The sequence below is a fragment of the Notolepis coatsorum genome (genome assembly GCF_963971535.1).
Source record: "Notolepis coatsorum genome assembly, chromosome: 6".
NCBI classification, from domain to species: domain Eukaryota; kingdom Metazoa; phylum Chordata; class Actinopteri; order Aulopiformes; family Paralepididae; genus Notolepis; species Notolepis coatsorum.
The window spans coordinates 27,722,562-27,748,062 of record NC_140170.1 but is presented as its reverse complement, the minus strand read 5'-3'; the positions used below and the strand labels follow the sequence as shown (position 1 = coordinate 27,748,062).

Here is a 25,501-nt window from a genome sequence, read left to right as displayed (position 1 = left end):
AGACATCACACTGTACAGACACAAGACATCACACTCAATGTACAGACACAAGACATCACACTGTACAGACACAAGACACCTCACTGTACAGACACAAGACACCTCACTGTACAGACACAAGACATCACACTCACTGTACAGACACAAGACATCACACTGTACAGACACAAGACATCACACTGTACAGACACAAGACACCACACTCACTGTACAGACACAAGACATCACACTGTACAGACACAAGACATCACACTGTACAGACACAAGACATCACACTGTACAGACACAAGACATCACACGCACTGTACAGACACAAGACACCTCACTGTACAGACACAAGACATCACACTCACTGTACAGACACAAGACACCTCACTCACTGTACAGACACAAGACATCACACTGTACAGACACAAGACATCACACTGTACAGACACAAGACACCACACTCACTGTACAGACACAAGACATCACACTGTACAGACACAAGACACCACACTCACTGTACAGACACAAGACACCTCACTGTACAGACACAAGACATCACACTGTACAGACACAAGACATCACACTGTACAGACACAAGACATCACACTGTACAGACACAAGACATCACACTGTACAGACACAAGACATCACACTGTACAGACACAAGACATCACACTGTACAGACACAAGACATCACACTGTACAGACACAAGACATCACACTGTACAGACACAAGACATCACACTGTACAGACACAAGACACCTCACTGTACAGACACAAGACATCACACTCACTGTACAGACACAAGACACCTCACTGTACAGACACAAGACATCACACTGTACAGACACAAGACATCACACTGTACAGACACAAGACATCACACTGTACAGACACAAGACACCACACTCACTGTACAGACACAAGACATCACACTGTACAGACACAAGACATCACACTGTACAGACACAAGACATCACACTCACTGTACAGACACAAGACACCACACTCACTGTACAGACACAAGACATCACACTGTACAGACACAATACATCACACTCACTGTACAGACACAAGACACCACACTGTACAGACACAAGACATCACACTGTACAGACACAAGACATCACACTGTACAGACACAAGACATCACACTGTACAGACACAAGACATCACACTGTACAGACACAAGACATCACACTCACTGTACAGACACAAGACATCACACTCACTGTACAGACACAAGACATCACACTCACTGTACAGACACAAGACATCATACTCACTGTACAGACACAAGACACCACACTGTACAGACACAAGACACCACACTGTACAGATACAAGACATCACACTGTACAGACACAAGACATCACACTGTACAGACACAAGACACCTCACTGTACAGACACAAGACACCTCACTGTACAGACACAAGACATCACACTGTACAGACACAAGACACCACACTCACTGTACAGACACAAGACATCACACTGTACAGACACAAGACATCACACTCACTGTACAGACACAAGACACCACACTGTACAGACACAAGACACCACACTCACTGTACAGACACAAGACATCACACTGTACAGACACAAGACACCACACTCACTGTACAGACACAAGACATCACACTGTACAGACACAAGACACCACACTGTACAGACACAAGACACCACACTGTACAGACACAAGACATCACACTGTACAGACACAAGACACCACACTGTACAGACACAAGACATCACACTGTACAGACACAAGACACCACACTGTACAGACACAAGACATCACACTGTACAGACACAAGACATCACACTGTACAGACACAAGACATCACACTGTACAGACACAAGACACCACACTGTACAGACACAAGACATCACACTGTACAGACACAAGACACCACACTGTACAGACACAAGACATCACACTGTACAGACACAAGACATCACACTCACTGTACAGACACAAGACATCACACTGTACAGACACAAGACATCACACTGTACAGACACAAGACATCACACTCACTGTACAGACACAAGACATCACACTGTACAGACACAAGACATCACACTGTACAGACACAAGACATCACACTGTACAGACACAAGACATCACACTGTACAGACACAAGACATCACACTCACTGTACAGACACAAGACACCACACTGTACAGACACAAGACATCACACTGTACAGACACAAGACATCACACTGTACAGACACAAGACATCACACTGTACAGACACAAGACATCACACTGTACAGACACAAGACACCACACTGTACAGACACAAGACATCACACTGTACAGACACAAGACACCACACTGTACAGACACAAGACATCACACTCACTGTACAGACACAAGACATCACACTCACTGTACAGACACAAGACATCACACTGTACAGACACAAGACATCACACTGTACAGACACAAGACATCACACTGTACAGACACAAGACATCACACTGTACAGACACAAGACATCACACTGTACAGACACAAGACATCACACTCACTGTACAGACACAAGACACCACACTGTACAGACACAAGACATCACACTGTACAGACACAAGACATCACACTGTACAGACACAAGACATCACACTGTACAGACACAAGACATCACACTGTACAGACACAAGACATCACACTGTACAGACACAAGACATCACACTGTACAGACACAAGACACCACACTGTACAGACACAAGACATCACACTGTACAGACACAAGCCATCTCACTGTACAGACACAAGACATCACACTGTACAGACACAAGACATCACACTCACTGTACAGACACAAGACATCACACTGTACAGACACAAGACATCACACTCACTGTACAGACACAAGACACCACACTCACTGTACAGACACAAGACATCACACTGTACAGACACAATACATCACACTCACTGTACAGACACAAGACACCACACTGTACAGACACAAGACATCACACTGTACAGACACAAGACATCACACTCACTGTACAGACACAATACATCACACTCACTGTACAGACACAAGACATCACACTGTACAGACACAAGACATCACACTGTACAGACACAAGACATCACACTGTACAGACACAAGACATCACACTGTACAGACACAAGACATCACACTGTACAGACACAAGACATCACACTGTACAGACACAAGACATCACACTGTACAGACACAAGACATCACACTCACTGTACAGACACAAGACATCACACTCACTGTACAGACACAAGACATCACACTCACTGTACAGACACAATACATCACACTCACTGTACAGACACAAGACATCACACTGTACAGACACAAGACATCACACTCACTGTACAGACACAAGACACCACACTGTACAGACACAAGACATCACACTCACTGTACAGACACAAGACACCACACTGTACAGACACAAGACATCACACTGTACAGACACAAGACATCACACTCACTGTACAGACACAAGACATCACACTGTACAGACACAAGACATCACACTGTACAGACACAAGACATCACACTGTACAGACACAAGACATCACACTGTACAGACACAAGACATCACACTCACTGTACAGACACAAGACATCACACTGTACAGACACAAGACACCACACTGTACAGACACAAGACATCACACTGTACAGACACAAGACATCACACTGTACAGACACAAGACATCACACTCACTGTACAGACACAAGACATCACACTGTACAGACACAAGACACCACACTGTACAGACACAAGACATCACACTGTACAGACACAAGACATCACACTGTACAGACACAAGACATCACACTCACTGTACAGACACAAGACATCACACTGTACAGACACAAGACACCACACTGTACAGACACAAGACATCACACTGTACAGACACAAGACATCACACTGTACAGACACAAGACACCACACTGTACAGACACAAGACATCACACTGTACAGACACAAGACATCACACTGTACAGACACAAGACATCACACTGTACAGACACAAGACATCACACTGTACAGACACAAGACATCACACTGTACAGACACAAGACATCACACTGTACAGACACAAGACATCACACTGTACAGACACAAGACATCACACTGTACAGACACAAGACATCACACTCACTGTACAGACACAAGACACCACACTGTACAGACACAAGACACCACACTGTACAGACACAAGACATCACACTCACTGTACAGACACAAGACATCACACTGTACAGACACAAGACATCACACTGTACAGACACAAGACACCACACTGTACAGACACAAGACATCACACTGTACAGACACAAGACATCACACTCACTGTACAGACACAAGACATCACACTGTACAGACACAAGACACCACACTGTACAGACACAAGACACCACACTGTACAGACACAAGACATCACACTGTACAGACACAAGACATCACACTGTACAGACACAAGACACCACACTGTACAGACACAAGACATCACACTGTACAGACACAAGACACCACACTGTACAGACACAAGACACCACACTGTACAGACACAAGACATCACACTGTACAGACACAAGACACCACACTGTACAGACACAAGACATCACACTCACTGTACAGACACAAGACACCACACTCACTGTACAGACACAAGACATCACACTGTACAGACACAAGACATCACACTGTACAGACACAAGACATCACACTCACTGTACAGACACAAGACATCACACTGTACAGACACAAGACATCACACTGTACAGACACAAGACATCACACTGTACAGACACAAGACACCACACTGTACAGACACAAGACACCACACTGTACAGACACAAGACATCACACTGTACAGACACAAGACACCTCACTGTACAGACACAAGACATCACACTGTACAGACACAAGACATCACACTCACTGTACAGACACAAGACACCTCACTGTACAGACACAAGACATCACACTCACTGTACAGACACAAGACATCACACTCACTGTACAGACACAAGACACCACACTCACTGTACAGACACAAGACATCACACTAACTGTACAGACACAAGACACCACACTGTACAGACACAAGACATCACACTGTACAGACACAAGACACCACACTCACTGTACAGACACAAGACATCACACTGTACAGACACAAGACATCACACTGTACAGACACAAGACATCACACTGTACAGACACAAGACATCACACTGTACAGACACAAGACATCTCACTGTACAGACACAAGACATCACACTGTACAGACACAAGACACCACACTGTACAGACACAAGACATCACACTCACTGTACAGACACAAGACACCACACTGTACAGACACAAGACACCACACTGTACAGACACAAGACATCACACTGTACAGACACAATACATCACACTCACTGTACAGACACCAGACATCACACTGTACAGACACAAGACATCACACTCACTGTACAGACACAAGACACCACACTGTACAGACACAAGACATCACACTGTACAGACACAAGACATCACACTGTACAGACACAAGACATCACACTGTACAGACACAAGACATCACACTGTACAGACACACATCACACTGTACAGACACAAGACATCACACTGTACAGACACAAGACATCACACTCACTGTACAGACACAAGACATCACACTCACTGTACAGACACAAGACACCTCACTCACTGTACAGACACAAGACACCACACTGTACAGACACAAGACATCACACTGTACAGACACAAGACATCACACTCACTGTACAGACACAAGACATCACACTCACTGTACAGACACAAGACATCACACTGTACAGACACAAGACACCACACTGTACAGACACAAGACACCTCACTGTACAGACACAAGACATCACACTGTACAGACACAAGACATCACACTGTACAGACACAAGACACCACACTGTACAGACACAAGACATCACACTGTACAGACACAAGACATCACACTGTACAGACACAAGACACCACACTGTACAGACACAAGACATCACACTCACTGTACAGACACAAGACACCACACTGTACAGACACAAGACATCACACTCACTGTACAGACACAAGACATCACACTTATAGCTACAAACAATACAATGCAGCGAGCACCAATCATCACAGCTCATGTCGTGCGTCACACCGTTACCTCTGCCGTCTGCTGCCTCACCACTCAGCGCATCGCATTTGTAGTCTGGATGTAAAAGAAAAAACAATATTTGGTTTATTTGACAAGACAAGATGACAAAGAGCACATTATTATCTACAGCAATGATCTAGAGAAGCTGTGATCTAGAGGAGAAGCTATGATCTAGAGGAGAAGCTGTGATCTAGAAGAGAAGCTGTGATCTAGAAGAGAAGCTATGATCTAGAGGAGAAGCTGTGATCTAGAAGAGAAGCTGTGATCTAGAAGAGAAGCTGTGATCTAGAAGAGAAGCTGTGATCTAGAAGAGGGGTTCCCATACTTTTTCAGCTCGAGACCCAAAAGAGAAATGTGGTGTTTCCCCGGGACCCAAACTTACAAAAATACATCATGAATTGCCATAACATACATTTATAAACTACTGATAAAGAACACAACAAACCATGAATTTCAAATGTATATGAAATGTATTTATTTAATTATAAAAGTACATCACAGCAATAATCAGAGTGTAATGTTAAGTTGCTCACCACCTCATAACATACAATTTTGTAACACTTTTAAATGAACAAACATGTGATACTCTCCTTTCTATTTCTCACCTTTTTCAACTCTCCATTACTTACCCCCTCCCTCCGTCCCTCAACCTTAAACCCCAACATTGAGCAACATTTTGATTAATTTGTACTGACTTATTTAAAAATTCTACTGACCTGACATCATGCTAGAAGGGGTATAATATTTCATCTATGGCACAATGAAATCTAATGAGAGGTATGTGGCTGGTTGAAGTTTTCAACCAGCAGATCTATTCTGGGCTTGGTTTTTGAAAGTGCTATTCTGAGGTCATGCTGAGCATTTAGTCTGTTTCTGTATTTGTTTTTCATGTATGCTAGAGTAGAAAACCCAGATTCACATAAGTACAGTATGTGGTGCCAAACTGAATCAACACATCTACAGCTTTAAAATAAATAAATAAATAAAATAAAAAATAAAATTATTTCCTTTAATTTTTTTTATTGGCTACCCAATAAAAACGGGTCGCGACCCAGAGTTTGGGAAACGCTGGTCTAGAGGAGAAGCTATGATCTAGAGTAGGGCTGCACGATTTTGGGAAATAATCTAATTGCGATTTTTCTGACAGATATTGCGATTATAATTATTATTATTTTTAAGCAGCCCCACAGAGGTTTATTGTAAGATGCGGCTTGCATCTGGCCTACGCGGTGGGTCTGTTCGGGACACCAAGCCTGAAAATGTTTCCTTTTACCTGGGAATCTATACCGGTACCCAACGGTACCTTTTCTTCTGTACTTTACTCTCCCTCTCTGAAGTCTAAACTTCACAACACACAATCTAAAACCCCTTACCTCCCTCTCCCAAACCGATCTTGTATCTCAATGGGACTTCCTGGTTAAATAAATTAAACTAAAACATGGATTTTTCTTTCGCAACAAACAATGCTTTTCTTTTGAGGCCAGAAAGAAACTTGTTCAAGCCACATTCATCTGTAATCGACTATGGTGACATAATATATATCCATGCTGCCTCTTCACTGCTAGAAAAGCTAGACAGTGTGTATCATGCTTCTCTGCGCTTCATCACTAGTGTCAAAGGGCTTACTCACCATCGTGTGCTTTACCAAATGGTAGGATGGACCTCTCTGTACGTACGGAGGAAATCCCACATGTTTGTTTTTATATATAAGGCCGTCCTAGGGAAGCTTCCCCTCTATCTTTCCAATCTAATTAGCTTTTCCTCTAGCAGCTACCATACCAGGTCCACAAGATGGCTACTTTTAAAAAACAGAGAATAAACACTGAACTAGGAAGAACAGCTTTCTCAAGCTTCGCACCTTGGGCATGGAATGGGCTACAGGACCATATCCACTTAGATACCCTGGTCTCCCTCTGCGAGTTTAGGTCTGTATTACATAACTTCCTACAAGAAGAATGTCGCTGCTTTCTGTAGTCGGGTCCCAGCTGCAAAACTGCTAAATTACTGTATTACCCTGTATTTTACTGTCATACACTTTTACTATCATGTACTATTCTGTTTTGTGTTTTTGTGTTTACATGTGATGTATTGTATACATGCACTTTTATTATGCTCTTGTGTGATGTACCGCACATTTTATTGCTGTGTGATGTATTGCAAAAATGTTATTGCTGTCCTCTTGGCCAGGTCTCCCTTGCAAAAGAGATCTTGTATCTCAATGGGACTTCCTGGTAAAATATATTAAAAAAAAAATATAGATACATATGGATGACCTCTGACCTTCTCGTACAGGGGAGAAGATGTCCAGGCTGTTGCGTCCCACACCGCTGAACTTGTCCAAGGAAGGAAGTCGATCTGCCCCCTGCTGACCCTCTGCCTCCCTGGTGAACACCTCCACTGGGGGGCCTGCTGAGACAGACACACACACACACACACACACACACACACACACACACACACACACACACACACACACACACACACACACACACACACACACACACACACACACACACACACACACACACACACACACACACACACACACACACACACACACACACACACACACACACACACACACACACACACACACACACACACACACACACACACACACACACACACACACACACAAAATGTTTATTTATGTCCACATGAACAGAAGTACAAGGAGGCCTCATACAAAGGACATAAACAATGCGAATGCAGTCAGAAAATCATGAAGAACAGTCAGGTACAAGGTGCATGGGCGGCAGAATCATGGGTAAAGGTAACAGCGCCTCCTCCAAATTGAGCGGCTTCCTATAATTGCTGATACTGAGCAGTACCTGGCTAACTGCTTGGCCTTCCTTTTGGGGAGACCGGCTATTTGTAGGCCCCTCACAACCAACTTGTGCACATATGCCCTCCTAGGCTGCCAAAGATAAAAACTATGAGTTTACATCTGTAGCCTAGCTGTGAGATGGTCTGCTGTAGCTGTTGGTATTTCAGCATTTTGGTTAGGAAGGCTTCTTCTAAGCTGTAATCAAAAGTACAGCCAACCTCAAGAATGGACACCTCCCTAAGGTGTTCATTTACCACAAATACATCAGGGGTGTTAGCTGTAATACTAGAGAACATGGAATCATTATTGCACAGGTTGAACATGCTTGGCTTCACAGTAGAATGCTTAAACAGCGTGATGGAGGACCTAACAATAAGAGAGATATCTTTCGCTATCAAATCTACTATTCTGTCATGCCTACTTATGTAGAGGCCCCTGTATACATGGCACCATTTAAGATGTGGGACATGGTTTCAGCTGGACACACACACACTGTGGCTATCTGCTGGACACACACACACACACACACACTGTGGCTATCTGCTGGACACACACACACACACACACACTGTGGCTATCTGCTGGACACACACACACACACACTGTGGCTATCTGCTGGACACACACACACACACACACTGTGGCTATCTGCTGGACACACACACACACACACTGTGGCTATCTGCTGGACACACACACTGTGGCTATCTGCTGGACACACACACACACACACACTGTGGCTATCTGCTGGACACACACACACTGTGGCTATCTGCTGGACACACACACACACACACACTGTGGCTATCTGCTGGACACACACACACTGTGGCTATCTGCTGGACACACACACTGTGGCTATCTGCTGGACACACACACACACTGTGGCTATCTGCTGGACACACACACACACTGTGGCTATCTGCTGGACACACACACACACACACACACTGTGTGGCTATCTGCTGGACACACACACACACTGTGGCTATCTGCTGGACACACACACACACTGTGGCTATCTGCTGGACACACACACACACACTGTGGCTATCTGCTGGACACACACACACACTGTGGCTATCTGCTGGACACACACACACACACACACACTGTGTGGCTATCTGCTGGACACACACACACACACTGTGGCTATCTGCTGGACACACACACACACACTGTGGCTATCTGCTGGACACACACACACACACTGTGGCTATCTGCTGGACACACACACACACACACACTGTGTGGCTATCTGCTGGACACACACACACACACACTGTGTGGCTATCTGCTGGACACACACACACTGTGTGGCTATCTGCTGGACACACACACACACACACACACACTGTGGCTATCTGCTGGACACACACACTGTGGCTATCTGCTGGACACACACACACACACACACTGTGGCTATCTGCTGGACACACACACACACTGTGTGGCTATCTGCTGGACACACACACACACTGTGGCTATCTGCTGGACACACACACACACTGTGTGGCTATCTGCTGGACACACACACTGTGTGGCTATCTGCTGGACACACACACTGTGGCTATCTGCTGGACACACACACACACACACACACACTGTGGCTATCTGCTGGACACACACACACACTGTGTGGCTATCTGCTGGACACACACACACACACACTGTGTGGCTATCTGCTGGACACACACACACACACTGTGTGGCTATCTGCTGGACACACACACACACACACACACTGTGGCTATCTGCTGGACACACACACACACTGTGTGGCTATCTGCTGGACACACACACACACACACTGTGGCTATCTGCTGGACACACACACACACACTGTGTGGCTATCTGCTGGACACACACACACACACACACACTGTGGCTATCTGCTGGACACACACACACTGTGTGGCTATCTGCATACAAACCATGTCAGTCTCTATACTCTATTCCTGTTCAAACCCTGCAAGACAGACAGACAGACAGACAGACAGACAGACAGACAGACAGACAGACAGACAGACAGACAGACAGACAGACAGACCTGTGGTGTGCAGCACAGGGATGCTGGAGGACACTGGGGGGGACATGGTGGAGGGGGCGGCTCCCGTCTGGACGCTGCTCAGCTTGGCCGACAGCTTCTTACCAGAGGAGACCTTGTTGGAGCCCACTTTACTGGACTGGGGGGGGGGGGAAGAGAGAGAGGCTGAGTCCACAAACCTGCTCTCTTAACACACCTCAGGAACAGAACACATCACCATTCAATCAGAATAAATCAAATTACTACACAGCTAAAACAAAACTACATCACCTATTGGAAAACACAAACAAAAGCACAGAGCAAAATGCAGTGCTATCTGGCTCTAAATCGACAGTACACCATAGCAGATTACCTGAGCATGGTGACTGATCAACAACTAAAAAGAACCTTGACAAAATACAGACTGAGTGAGCACAGCCTCGCTGTTGAAAAGGGGAGGCACAGGAAAACCTGGCTCCCTGCAGAGCAAAGGCTGTGCTGTCATTGCATCCTCAGTGAGCCTGAAACTGAGTGGCACTTCCTCACCAAATGTGAAAAATATAAATATATTAGAGAAACGCATTTAAAAAAATTTGAACTAATAACAAAAGGTTTTCTTGCACTACCAGATACAGGAAAACTACCAGTCCTACTAGGGGAGGACTCAACAAGCTGTGAGCTAGCAGCAGCCTATGTTGCTGCCTGCCATAGACTGAGGGACAGTGAGTGACAGTCACCTGACATGTTTATGCCATACTATTTTATGTTCTATTTTATGATGATACTTTTTGTATGTACTATGACATTAATATCCGTTTTGTAATCCATGCTTATGTTATTAATCATTTGCTTTGGCAACATGTACAAGTTGCGTCATGCCAATAAAGCCATTTGAATTTAATTTAATTTAATTGAGAGAGAGACAGAGAGAGACAGAGAGTGAGAGAGAGACAGAGAGAGAGACAGAGAGAGAGACAGAGAGACAGAGAGAGAGACAGAGAGAGAGAGACGGAGACAGAGAGAGAGACAGAGAGAGAGACAGAGAGAGAGAAACAGAGAGAGAGAGACGGAGACAGAGAGAGACAGAGAGAGAGACAGAGAGAGAGACAGGAGACAGAGAGAGACAGAGAGAGAGACAGGAGACAGAGAGACAGAGACAGAGAGAGACAGAGAGTGAGTGTGTGATAGTATAGTGATGTTATTAACCTGTGTGATAGTATAGTGATGTTATTAAAGGATAACTCCACTATTTTGGGAAATTAGCTTATTTAACATCTTCCCTGGAGTTAGACAAGAAGATGCATACCTTTTTTGTCTCTGTGCGTGCATTTTAGCTTTGGGAATAGATGCTCCGTTAGCATAGCTTAGCTTCATCACTGGAAGTGGGGGAGGACAGTAGCCTTACAGTGCCTTACAGTGTATTGCAAGGTCTGACATTGACCAAACTTGATATGCATGACCTTGGTGGGCTCTAGGTCAACTCCTGAAAAGGGGGTCAATGTCAGACCTTGCAATCAAAAGTTAGGGGCGCACTGAAATTATGGCAAGGGTTATTAGCCCCCTAACTTTTGATTGCAAAGTCTGACATTGACCCCCTTTTCAGGAGTTGACCTAGAGCCCACCAAGGTCATGCATATCAAGTTTGGTCAATGTCAGACCTTGCAATACACTGTAAGGCACTGTAAGGCTACTGTCCTCCCCCACTTCCAGTGATGAAGCTAAGCTATGCTAACGGAGCATCTATTCCCAAAGCTAAAATGCACGCACAGAGACAAAAAAGGTATGCATCTTCTTGTCTAACTCCAGGGAAGATGTTAAATAAGCTAATTTCCCAAAATAGTGGAGTTATCCGTTATTAACCTGTGTGATAGTATAGTGATGTTATTAACCTGTGTGATAGTATAGTGATGTTATTAACCCGTGTGATAGTATAGTGATGTTATTAACCTGTGTGATAGTATAGTGATGTTATTAACCTGTGTGATAGTATAGTGATGTTATTAACCTGTGTGATAGTATAGTGATGTTATTAACCCGTGTGATAGTATAGTGATGTTATTAACCTGTGTGATAGTATAGTGATGGCGTACACTTCATGACTCCTCGGGACGTGTTTCTACCTTGAGGTGTTTGCTGCTGCACGTCTGGTAGCGCAGGCTGGTGACGGAGGTCTTGTGGGCGGAGGTGACCCTGGTGGGTGCGCTGGAGTTCCTCAGGTCGTAGTGGTAGATCTTACCCTGGGTGGAGCCCACCACCAGCCCCGTGCCGTCAGGCGTGAAGTCGATGGCCGTCAGGGGGGACTCCACCCGAATGCTGCGCAGGACGCTGCGGACCAGAACAACGTGTGTCAGAGTTTCACCAGAGTATTACAACGTGTGTCAGAGTTTCACCAGAGTATTACAACAACATGTGTCAGAGTTTCACCAGAGTATTACAACGTGTGTCAGAGTTTCACCAGAGTATTACAACAACATGTGTCAGAGTTTCACCAGAGTATTACAACAACATGTGTCAGAGTTTCACCAGAGTATTACAACATGTGTCAGAGTTTCACCAGAGTATTACAACAACATGTGTCAGAGTTTCACCAGAGTATTACAACATGTGTCAGAGTTTCACCAGAGTATTACAACATGTGTCAGAGTTTCACCAGAGTATTACAACAACATGTGTCAGAGTTTCACCAGAGTATTACAACAACATGTGTCAGAGTTTCACCAGAGTATTACAACAACATGTGTCAGAGTTTCACCAGAGTATTACAACAACATGTGTCAGAGTTTCACCAGAGTATTACAACAACGTGTGTCAGAGTTTCACCAGAGTATTACAACGTGTGTCAGAGTTTCACCAGAGTATTACAACAACATGTGTTAGAGTTTCACCAGAGTATTACAACAACATGTGTTAGAGTTTCACCAGAGTATTACAACAACGTGTGTCAGAGTTTCACCAGAGTATTACAACAACATGTGTCAGAGTTTCACCAGAGTATTACAACAACATGTGTCAGAGTTTCACCAGAGTATTACAACAACATGTGTCAGAGTTTCACCAGAGTATTACAACAACATGTGTCAGAGTTTCACCAGAGTATTACAACATGTGTCAGAGTTTCACCAGAGTATTACAACGTGTGTCAGAGTTTCACCAGAGTATTACAACAACATGTGTCAGAGTTTCACCAGAGTATTACAACATGTGTCAGAGTTTCACCAGAGTATTACAACATGTGTCAGAGTTTCACCAGAGTATTACAACAACATGTGTCAGAGTTTCACCAGAGTATTACAACAACATGTGTCAGAGTTTCACCAGAGTATTACAACAACATGTGTCAGAGTTTCACCAGAGTATTACAACAACATGTGTCAGAGTTTCACCAGAGTATTACAACAACGTGTGTCAGAGTTTCACCAGAGTATTACAACGTGTGTCAGAGTTTCACCAGAGTATTACAACGTGTGTCAGAGTTTCACCAGAGTATTACAACAACATGTGTTAGAGTTTCACCAGAGTATTACAACAACATGTGTTAGAGTTTCACCAGAGTATTACAACAACGTGTGTCAGAGTTTCACCAGAGTATTACAACAACATGTGTCAGAGTTTCACCAGAGTATTACAACAACATGTGTCAGAGTTTCACCAGAGTATTACAACATGTGTCAGAGTTTCACCAGAGTATTACAACAACGTGTGTCAGAGTTTCACCAGAGTATTACAACATGTGTCAGAGTTTCACCAGAGTATTACAACAACATGTGTCAGAGTTTCACCAGAGTATTACTGCAACATGTGTCAGAGTTTCACCAGAGTATTACAACAACGTGTGTCAGAGTTTCACCAGAGTATTACAACATGTGTCAGAGTTTCACCAGAGTATTACAACATGTGTCAGAGTTTCACCAGAGTATTACAACAACATGTGTCAGAGTTTCACCAGAGTATTACAACAACATGTGTCAGAGTTTCACCAGAGTATTACAACGTGTGTCAGAGTTTCACCAGAGTATTACAACATGTCAGAGTTTCACCAGAGTATTACAACAACATGTGTCAGAGTTTCACCAGAGTATTACAACAACATGTGTCAGAGTTTCACCAGAGTATTACAACAACGTGTGTCAGAGTTTCACCAGAGTATTACAGCAACATGTGTCAGAGTTTCACCAGAGTATTACAACAACATGTCAGAGTTTCACCAGAGTATTACAACATGTGTCAGAGTTTCACCAGAGTATTACAACAACATGTGTCAGAGTTTCACCAGAGTATTACAACAACGTGTGTCAGAGTTTCACCAGAGTATTACAACAACATGTGTCAGAGTTTCACCAGAGTATTACAACAACATGTGTCAGAGTTTCACCAGAGTATTACAACATGAGTCAGAGTTTCACCAGAGTATTACAACAACATGTGTCAGAGTTTCACCAGAGTATTACAACATCATGTGTCAGAGTTTCACCAGAGTATTACAACATGTGTCAGAGTTTCACCAGAGTATTACAACATGTGTCAGAGTTTCACCAGAGTATTACAACAACATGCGTCAGAGTTTCACCAGAGTATTACAACATGTGTCAGAGTTTCAGCAGAGTATTACAACATGTGTCAGAGTTTCACCAGAGTATTACAACATGTGTCAGAGTTTCACCAGAGTATTACAACATGCGTCAGAGTTTCACCAGAGTATTACAACAACATGTGTCAGAGTTTCACCAGAGTATTACAACAACATGTGTCAGAGTTTCACCAGAGTATTACAACATGTGTCAGAGTTTCACCAGAGTATTACAACAACATGTGTCAGAGTTTCACCAGAGTATTACAACAACATGTGTCAGAGTTTCACCAGAGTATTACAACAACGTGTCATAGTTTCACCAGAGTATTACAACGTGTGTCAGAGTTTCACCAGAGTATTACAACAACGTGTGTCAGAGTTTCACCAGAGTATTACAACAACATGTGTCAGAGTTTCACCAGAGTATTACAACATGTGTCAGAGTTTCACCAGAGTATTACAACATGTGTCAGAGTTTCACCAGAGTATTACAACAACATGCGTCAGAGTTTCACCAGAGTATTACAACATGTGTCAGAGTTTCACCAGAGTATTACAACATGTGAGTTTCACCAGAGTATTACAACATGTGTCAGAGTTTCACCAGAGTATTACAACATGCGTCAGAGTTTCACCAGAGTATTACAACATGTGTCAGAGTTTCACCAGAGTATTACAACATGTGTCAGAGTTTCACCAGAGTATTACAACATGTGTCAGAGTTTCACCAGAGTATTACAACAACATGTGTCAGAGTTTCACCAGAGTATTACAACAACATGTGTCAGAGTTTCACCAGAGTATTACAACAACGTGTGCCATAGTTTCACCAGAGTATTACAACAACGTGTGTCAGAGTTTCACCAGAGTATTACAACAACGTGTGTCAGAGTTTCACCAGAGTATTACAACATGTCAGAGTTTCACCAGAGTATTACAACAACATGTGTCAGAGTTTCACCAGAGTATTACAACAACGTGTGCCATAGTTTCACCAGAGTATTACAACAACGTGTGTCAGAGTTTCACCAGAGTATTACAACAACGTGTGTCAGAGTTTCACCAGAGTATTACAACATGTCAGAGTTTCACCAGAGTATTACAACAACGTGTGTCAGAGTTTCACCAGAGTATTACAACATGTCAGAGTTTCACCAGAGTATTACAACATGTGTCAGAGTTTCACCAGAGTATTACAACATGCGTCAGAGTTTCACCAGAGTATTACAACATGTGTCAGAGTTTCACCAGAGTATTACAACATGTGTCAGAGTTTCACCAGAGTATTACAACATGTGTCAGAGTTTCACCAGAGTATTACAACAACATGTGTCAGAGTTTCACCAGAGTATTACAACAACATGTGTCAGAGTTTCACCAGAGTATTACAACAACGTGTGCCATAGTTTCACCAGAGTATTACAACAACGTGTGTCAGAGTTTCACCAGAGTATTACAACAACGTGTGTCAGAGTTTCACCAGAGTATTACAACATGTCAGAGTTTCACCAGAGTATTACAACAACATGTGTCAGAGTTTCACCAGAGTATTACAACAACATGTGTCAGAGTTTCACCAGAGTATTACAACAACGTGTGTCAGAGTTTCACCAGAGTATTACAGCAACATGTGTCAGAGTTTCACCAGAGTATTACAACAACATGTCAGAGTTTCACCAGAGTATTACAACATGTGTCAGAGTTTCACCAGAGTATTACAACAACATGTGTCAGAGTTTCACCAGAGTATTACAACAACGTGTGTCAGAGTTTCACCAGAGTATTACAACAACGTGTGTCAGTTTCACCAGAGTATTACAACGTGTGTCAGAGTTTCACCAGAGTATTACAGCAACATGTGTCAGAGTTTCACCAGAGTATTACAACAACATGTCAGAGTTTCACCAGAGTATTACAACAACATGTGTCAGAGTTTCACCAGAGTATTACAACAACATGTGTCAGAGTTTCACCAGAGTATTACAACAACATGTGTCAGAGTTTCACCAGAGTATTACAACATGAGTCAGAGTTTCACCAGAGTATTACAACAACATGTGTCAGAGTTTCACCAGAGTATTACAACATCATGTGTCAGAGTTTCACCAGAGTATTACAACATGTGTCAGAGTTTCACCAGAGTATTACAACATGTGTCAGAGTTTCACCAGAGTATTACAACAACATGCGTCAGAGTTTCACCAGAGTATTACAACATGTGTCAGAGTTTCAGCAGAGTATTACAACATGTGTCAGAGTTTCACCAGAGTATTACAACATGTGTCAGAGTTTCACCAGAGTATTACAACATGCGTCAGAGTTTCACCAGAGTATTACAACAACATGTGTCAGAGTTTCACCAGAGTATTACAACAACATGTGTCAGAGTTTCACCAGAGTATTACAACATGTGTCAGAGTTTCACCAGAGTATTACAACAACATGTGTCAGAGTTTCACCAGAGTATTACAACAACATGTGTCAGAGTTTCACCAGAGTATTACAACAACGTGTCATAGTTTCACCAGAGTATTACAACAACGTGTGTCAGAGTTTCACCAGAGTATTACAACAACGTGTGTCAGAGTTTCACCAGAGTATTACAACAACATGTGTCAGAGTTTCACCAGAGTATTACAACAACATGTGTCAGAGTTTCACCAGAATATTACAACAACATGTGTCAGAGTTTCACCAGAGTATTACAACAACGTGTGTCAGAGTTTCACCAGAGTATTACAGCAACATGTGTCAGAGTTTCACCAGAGTATTACAACAACGTGTGTCAGAGTTTCACCAGAGTATTACAACATGTGTCAGAGTTTCACCAGAGTATTACAACATGTGTCAGAGTTTCACCAGAGTATTACAACATGTGTCAGAGTTTCACCAGAGTATTACAACAACATGCGTCAGAGTTTCACCAGAGTATTACAACATGTGTCAGAGTTTCACCAGAGTATTACAACATGTGTCAGAGTTTCACCAGAGTATTACAACATGTGTCAGAGTTTCACCAGAGTATTACAACAACATGTGTCAGAGTTTCACCAGAGTATTACAACAACATGTGTCAGAGTTTCACCAGAGTATTACAACAACGTGTGTCATAGTTTCACCAGAGTATTACAACAACGTGTGTCAGAGTTTCACCAGAGTATTACAACAACGTGTGTCAGAGTTTCACCAAAGTATTACAACATGTGTCAGAGTTTCACCAGAGTATTACAACAACATGTGTCAGAGTTTCACCAGAGTATTACAACAACATGTGTCAGAGTTTCACCAGAGTATTACAACAACGTGTGTCAGAGTTTCACCAGAGTATTACAGCAACATGTGTCAGAGTTTCACCAGAGTATTACAACAACATGTCAGAGTTTCACCAGAGTATTACAACATGTGTCAGAGTTTCACCAGAGTATTACAACAACATGTGTCAGAGTTTCACCAGAGTATTACAACAACGTGTGTCAGAGTTTCACCAGAGTATTACAACGTGTGTCAGAGTTTCACCAGAGTATTACAACGTGTGTCAGAGTTTCACCAGAGTATTACAGCAACATGTGTCAGAGTTTCACCAGAGTATTACAACAACATGTCAGAGTTTCACCAGAGTATTACAACAACATGTGTCAGAGTTTCACCAGAGTATTACAACAACATGTGTCAGAGTTTCACCAGAGTATTACAACAACATGTGTCAGAGTTTCACCAGAGTATTACAACATGCGTCAGAGTTTCACCAGAGTATTACAACAACATGTGTCAGAGTTTCACCAGAGTATTACAACAACATGTGTCAGAGTTTCACCAGAGTATTACAACATGTGTCAGAGTTTCACAAGAGTATTACAACAACATGCGTCAGAGTTTCACCAGAGTATTACAACATGTGTCAGAGTTTCACCAGAGTATTACAACATGTGAGTTTCACCAGAGTATTACAACATGTGTCAGAGTTTCACCAGAGTATTACAACATGCGTCAAGAGTTTCACCAGAGTATTACAACAACATGTGTCAGAGTTTCACCAGAGTATTACAACAACATGTGTCAGAGTTTCACCAGAGTATTACAACATGTGTCAGAGTTTCAGCAGAGTATTACAACAACGTGTGTCAGAGTTTCACCAGAGTATTACAACATGTGTCAGAGTTTCACCAGAGTATTACAACATGCGTCAAGAGTTTCACCAGAGTATTACAACATGTGTCAGAGTTTCACCAGAGTATTACAACATGTGTCAGAGTTTCACCAGAGTATTACAACAACATGTGTCAGAGTTTCACCAGAGTATTACAACATGTGTCAGAGTTTCACCAGAGTATTACAACAACATGTGTCAGAGTTTCACCAGAGTATTACAACATGTGTCAGAGTTTCACCAGAGTATTACAACAACGTGTGTCAGAGTTTCACCAGAGTATTACAACAACATGTGTCAGAGTTTCACCAGAGTATTACAACAACATGTTAGAGTTTCACCAGAGTATTACAACAACATGTGTCAGAGTTTCACCAGAGTATTACAACAACATGTGTCAGAGTTTCACCAGAGTATTACAACAACGTGTGTCATAGTTTCACCAGAGTATTACAACAACGTGTGTCAGAGTTTCACCAGAGTATTACAACAACGTGTGTCAGAGTTTCACCAGAGTATTACAACAACATGTGTCAGAGTTTCACCAGAGTATTACAACATGTGTCAGAGTTTCACCAGAGTATTACAACAACATGTCAGAGTTTCACCAGAGTATTACAACATGTGTCAGAGTTTCACCAGAGTATTACAACAACATGTGTCAGAGTTTCACCAGAGTATTACAACAACGTGTGTCAGAGTTTCACCAGAGTATTACAACGTGTGTCAGAGTTTCACCAGAGTATTACAGCAACATGTGTCAGAGTTTCACCAGAGTATTACAACAACATGTCAGAGTTTCACCAGAGTATTACAACAACATGTGTCAGAGTTTCACCAGAGTATTACAACAACATGTGTCAGAGTTTCACCAGAGTATTACAACATGCGTCAGAGTTTCACCAGAGTATTACAACGTGTGTCAGAGTTTCACCAGAGTATTACAACATGTGTCAGAGTTTCACCAGAGTATTACAACGTGTGTCAGAGTTTCACCAGAGTATTACAACATGTGTCAGAGTTTCACCAGAGTATTACAACAACATGTGTCAGAGTTTCACTAGAGTATTACAACATGTGTCAGAGTTTCACCAGAGTATTACAACATGTGTCAGAGTTTCACCAGAGTATTACAACACGTGTGTCAGAGTTTCACTAGAGTATTACAACATGTGTCAGAGTTTCACCAGAGTATTACAACAACATGTGTCAGAGTTTCACCAGAGTATTACAACATGTGTCAGAGTTTCACCAGAGTATTACAACAACATGTGTCAGAGTTTCACCAGAGTATTACAACGTGTGTCAGAGTTTCACCAGAGTATTACAACATGTGTCAGAGTTTCACCAGAGTATTACAACAACATGTGTCAGAGTTTCACCAGAGTATTACAACAACATGTGTCAGAGTTTCACCAGAGTATTACAACAACATGTGTCAGAGTTTCACCAGAGTATTACAACAACATGTGTCAGAGTTTCACCAGAGTATTACAACAACATGAGTCAGAGTTTCACCAGAGTATTACAACAACATGTGTCAGAGTTTCACCAGAGTATTACAACAACATGCGTCAGAGTTTCACCAGAGTATTACAACAACATGTGTCAGTTTCACCAGAGTATTACAACAACATGCGTCAGAGTTTCACCAGAGTATTACAACAACATGCGTCAGAGTTTCACCAGAGTATTACAACATGTGTCAGAGTTTCACCAGAGTATTACAACAACATGCGTCAGAGTTTAACTCATTCAGCGCCAGCGTGTATCCCCATCCCTGCTGTCAATGGGCCACGGTTTAAAAGATAGGCTTTTTCACATTGTGTCACGACACTACTCAGCCTCACATCTTGGTGTCGTAACAGATTACCTACTCTCTACTCAGCCTCACATCTTGGTGTCCTAACAGATGACATACTCTCTACTCAGCCTCACATCTTGGTGTCCTAACAGATGACCTACTCTCTACTCAGCCTTACATCCTGGTGTCGTAACAGATGACCTACACTACTCGGCCTTACATCCTGGTGTCGTAACAGATGACCTACACTACTCGGCCTTACATCCTGGTGTCCTAACAGATGACCTACTCTCTACTCAGCCTTACATCTTGCTGGCCGTGTCGTAGCAGATGACCTTCTTGTCCAGGCCCGCGGTGATGAACAGCAGCTCGCTGGCGGGGGAGAAGGCCAGGCCCGAGGCGGGCGCCTTGTGGGCGCTGGGGAAGGCGTGCACCTCCTTCTGGGTGTTGGCGTCCCACAGCACCACGGCCCCGCTGTCCGACACGCTGCCCAGGACGGAGCGCCGCATCTGGGAGTACTTCAGGTCGCGCACGGGCTGCGGAGGGAGGGAGGGAGAGGTCAGAGGTCACACTCCTGACGGCATGAATACTAGGGCTGACCTTCAAATTTTTTTTGGAATTCGAAGCTTCGGGACCGAGATTCGGTTTTAATTCGAAGCTTCAAGATAAAAAAAAAACAAAAAAAAAGAATTATAAATAATTTTTTAAAAGGCGGCTGGGTGGCGCACCGGCAGTGCCGTCTGGGAGAAATGCGAGGCCCTGTGCAAGACTTAAACGCGAGCCCCCCCCCCCCTAAATGTAAAAAAAAAAAAAAAAAAAAAAATCTTTTTGCATTTTTTTTTTGCATACAATCAACGTATTCTTAAATAATAGCGCTGCCCGAGGCTTAGTAGCAATGCACCTGTACAGTCGTACACCTGGCAGTAACAGGGAAAATGCATAAAACACCCCTGGAACCTGATAAACAAGCTTAAAGCCAGGTTAATTTTTCAAGCACGACATGCACATTTGCAGTTTTGCCTAATTTTATTTTCATATTCGACTCCCATGCCCATCGAAACGAAGCTTCGAAGTATTTAAGACGGCCCTAATGAATACACAACTCAATGTTGTTCCTATGGTCTAGGGAAAGTTCAATCAAGATGTGACCAGGAGCTACTCTCTCCCAGAGCCAGACACCAGAGAAATAACACTAAACTTAAAGATAAATGGGAAACTGATTTTGTGAACCCACATAATTTTCATTTGATCTTTTATCCAAACAAGCTTTATTCTATAGTAGTCTTCTGAGTTGTGAAACATTCTCCTGGGTGTCTCTCAGTGTCATCTATATAACATCATATACTCAGAACATTCTCCTGGGTGTCTCTCTGTGTCATCTATAACATCATATACTCAGAACATTCTCCTGGGTGTCTCTCAGTGTCATCTATACCATCATATACTCAGAACGCTCTCCTGGGTGTCTCTCAGTGTCATCTATACCATCATATACTCAGAACATTCTCCTGGGTGTCTCTCAGTGTCATCTATACCATCATATACTCAGAACATTCTCCTGGGTGTCTCTCAGTGTCATCTATACCATCATATACTCAGAACATTCTCCTGGGTGTCTCTCAGTGTCATCTATACCATCATATACTCAGAACATTCTCCTGGGTGTCTCTCAGTGTCATCTTTACCATCTCTCTCGATGCACCATCTATGGAGCAGCTTCAGACTTCACTCATTTGTTTTAGCACCTTTAGTTTTGTGGTCGTCGTTCCCCTTTAATCGAGTGACATGGCCTGAGATGTAGGGATGCACTTCCTCACGTCTCTTGTACATCATTCATTAAATAACAATTAAATGTAATTGAATGATAAATCACCTGTTATTTGACTACAGTCGTTTAACAACCAACATGCATGTGATGGAATACCATGAATTGGTGCAACGCTACAGAATCTGTGTCACCTGATTGGCCGTTTGACTGAGACACTGTCACCTGATTGGCTGACTGTTTGAGATACTGTCACCTGATTGGCTGACTGTTTGAGATACTGTCACCTGATTGGCTCCGTGGCCAAAGGCCTTGCTGGACATGTTGGTGGTGACGCTGTGGAGGATGAGGTCACCGCTGGTGGAGCCGGACGCCACGTAGCTGTCAGAGGCGTTGAAGGAGACACACGTCACCTCCTCCCTGTGGTCCTGAGGAGAGAGAGAGAGAAGGCCACATAGCTGTCAGAGGTGTTGAAGGAGACACACGTCACCTCCTCCCTGTGGTCCTGAGGAGAGAGAGAGAGGAGGCCACATAGCTGTCAGAGGCGTTGAAGGAGACACACGTCACCTCCTCCCTGTGGTCCTGAGGAGAGAGAGAGAGGAGGCCACATAGCTGTCAGAGGCGTTGAAGGAGACACACGTCACCTCCTCCCTGTGGTCCTGAGGAGAGAGAGAGAGGAGGCCACATAGCTGTCAGAGGTGTTGAAGGAGACACACGTCACCTCCTCCCTGTGGTCCTGAGGAGAGAGAGAGAGAAGGCCACATAGCTGTCAGAGGCGTTGAAGGAGACACACGTCACCTCCTCCCTGTGGTCCTGAGGAGAGAGAGAGAGGAGGCCACATAGCCGTCAGAGGCGTTGAAGGAGACACACGTCACCTCCTCCCTGTGGTCCTGAGGAGAGAGAGAGAGGAGGCCACATAGCTGTCAGAGGCGTTGAAGGAGACACACGTCACCTCCTCCCTGTGGTCCTGAGGAGAGAGAGAGAGGAGGCCACATAGCTGTCAGAGGCGTTGAAGGAGACACACGTCACCTCCTCCCTGTGGTCCTGAGGAGAGAGAGAGAGAGGAGGCCACATAGCTGTCAGAGGCGTTGAAGGAGACACACGTCACCTCCTCCCTGTGGTCCTGAGGAGAGAGAGAGAGGAGGCCACATAGCTGTCAGAGGCGTTGAAGGAGACACACGTCACCTCCTCCCTGTGGTCCTGAGGAGAGAGAGAGAGGAGGCCACATAGCTGTCAGAGGCGTTGAAGGAGACACACGTCACCTCCTCCCTGTGGTCCTGAGGAGAGAGAGAGAGGAGGCCACATAGCTGTCAGAGGCGTTGAAGGAGACACACGTCACCTCCTCCCTGTGGTCCTGAGGAGAGAGAGAGGAGGCCACATAGCTGTCAGAGGTGTTGAAGGAGACACACGTCACCTCCTCCCTGTGGTCCTGAGGAGAGAGAGAGAGGAGGCCACATAGCTGTCAGAGGCGTTGAAGGAGACACACGTCACCTCCTCCCTGTGGTCCTGAGGAGAGAGAGAGAGGAGGCCACGTAGCTGTCAGAGGCGTTGAAGGAGACACACGTCACCTCCTCCCTGTGGTCCTGAGGAGAGAGAGAGAGAAGGCCACATAGCTGTCAGAGGTGTTGAAGGAGACACACGTCACCTCCTCCCTGTGGTCCTGAGGAGAGAGAGAGAGAAGGCCACATAGCTGTCAGAGGCGTTGAAGGAGACACACGTCACCTCCTCCCTGTGGTCCTGAGGAGAGAGAGAGGAGGCCACATAGCTGTCAGAGGTGTTGAAGGAGACACACGTCACCTCCTCCCTGTGGTCCTGAGGAGAGAGAGAGGAGGCCACATAGCTGTCAGAGGCGTTGAAGGAGACACACGTCACCTCCTCCCTGTGGTCCTGAGGAGGGAGGGAGGGAGGGAGGGAGAAAGGGAGAGAGGGAGAGAGGGAGAGAGGGAGAGAGAGAGGGAGAGAGGGAGAGAGAGTCAGGTACCTTGAGGGTGCGATGGAGCCTCTTGTTCTTCAGGTCCCAGATGTTCACCGTGTGGTCCAGGCCTCCGCTCACCAGGTACTGAGACGAGGAGCTCAGACTGACGCGGGTCTGTTGTTTCTGTCGGGACACAAAACATGTTTCTCACATATCATTCAAACGCTCTCGTCAACTTAACTCCTTTGGTTTT

General features: G+C 44.0%; 1 protein-coding gene across 2 annotated transcripts in view; it reads right to left on the bottom strand.

The window, feature by feature from the left end:
* The window catches only part of nedd1 (NEDD1 gamma-tubulin ring complex targeting factor), a 50,709-nt gene that overhangs the window by 10,758 nt on the left and 14,450 nt on the right, over positions 1-25,501 (bottom strand). Inside the window, exons 4-10 of one of the 2 annotated variants that reach the window (XM_084316127.1) lie at positions 25,315-25,431; positions 23,621-23,761; positions 21,875-22,104; positions 13,168-13,372; positions 11,072-11,207; positions 8,475-8,603; positions 6,204-6,248 (exon numbers count right to left, since the gene is read on the bottom strand). In XM_084316127.1, coding sequence (XP_084172253.1) covers positions 6,204-6,248; positions 8,475-8,603; positions 11,072-11,207; positions 13,168-13,372; positions 21,875-22,104; positions 23,621-23,761; positions 25,315-25,431 — 1,003 coding nt within the window. The remainder of the gene's footprint in view (positions 1-6,203; positions 6,249-8,474; positions 8,604-11,071; positions 11,208-13,167; positions 13,373-21,874; positions 22,105-23,620; positions 23,762-25,314; positions 25,432-25,501) is intronic. The other variant, XM_084316128.1, reaches the window with a different exon arrangement.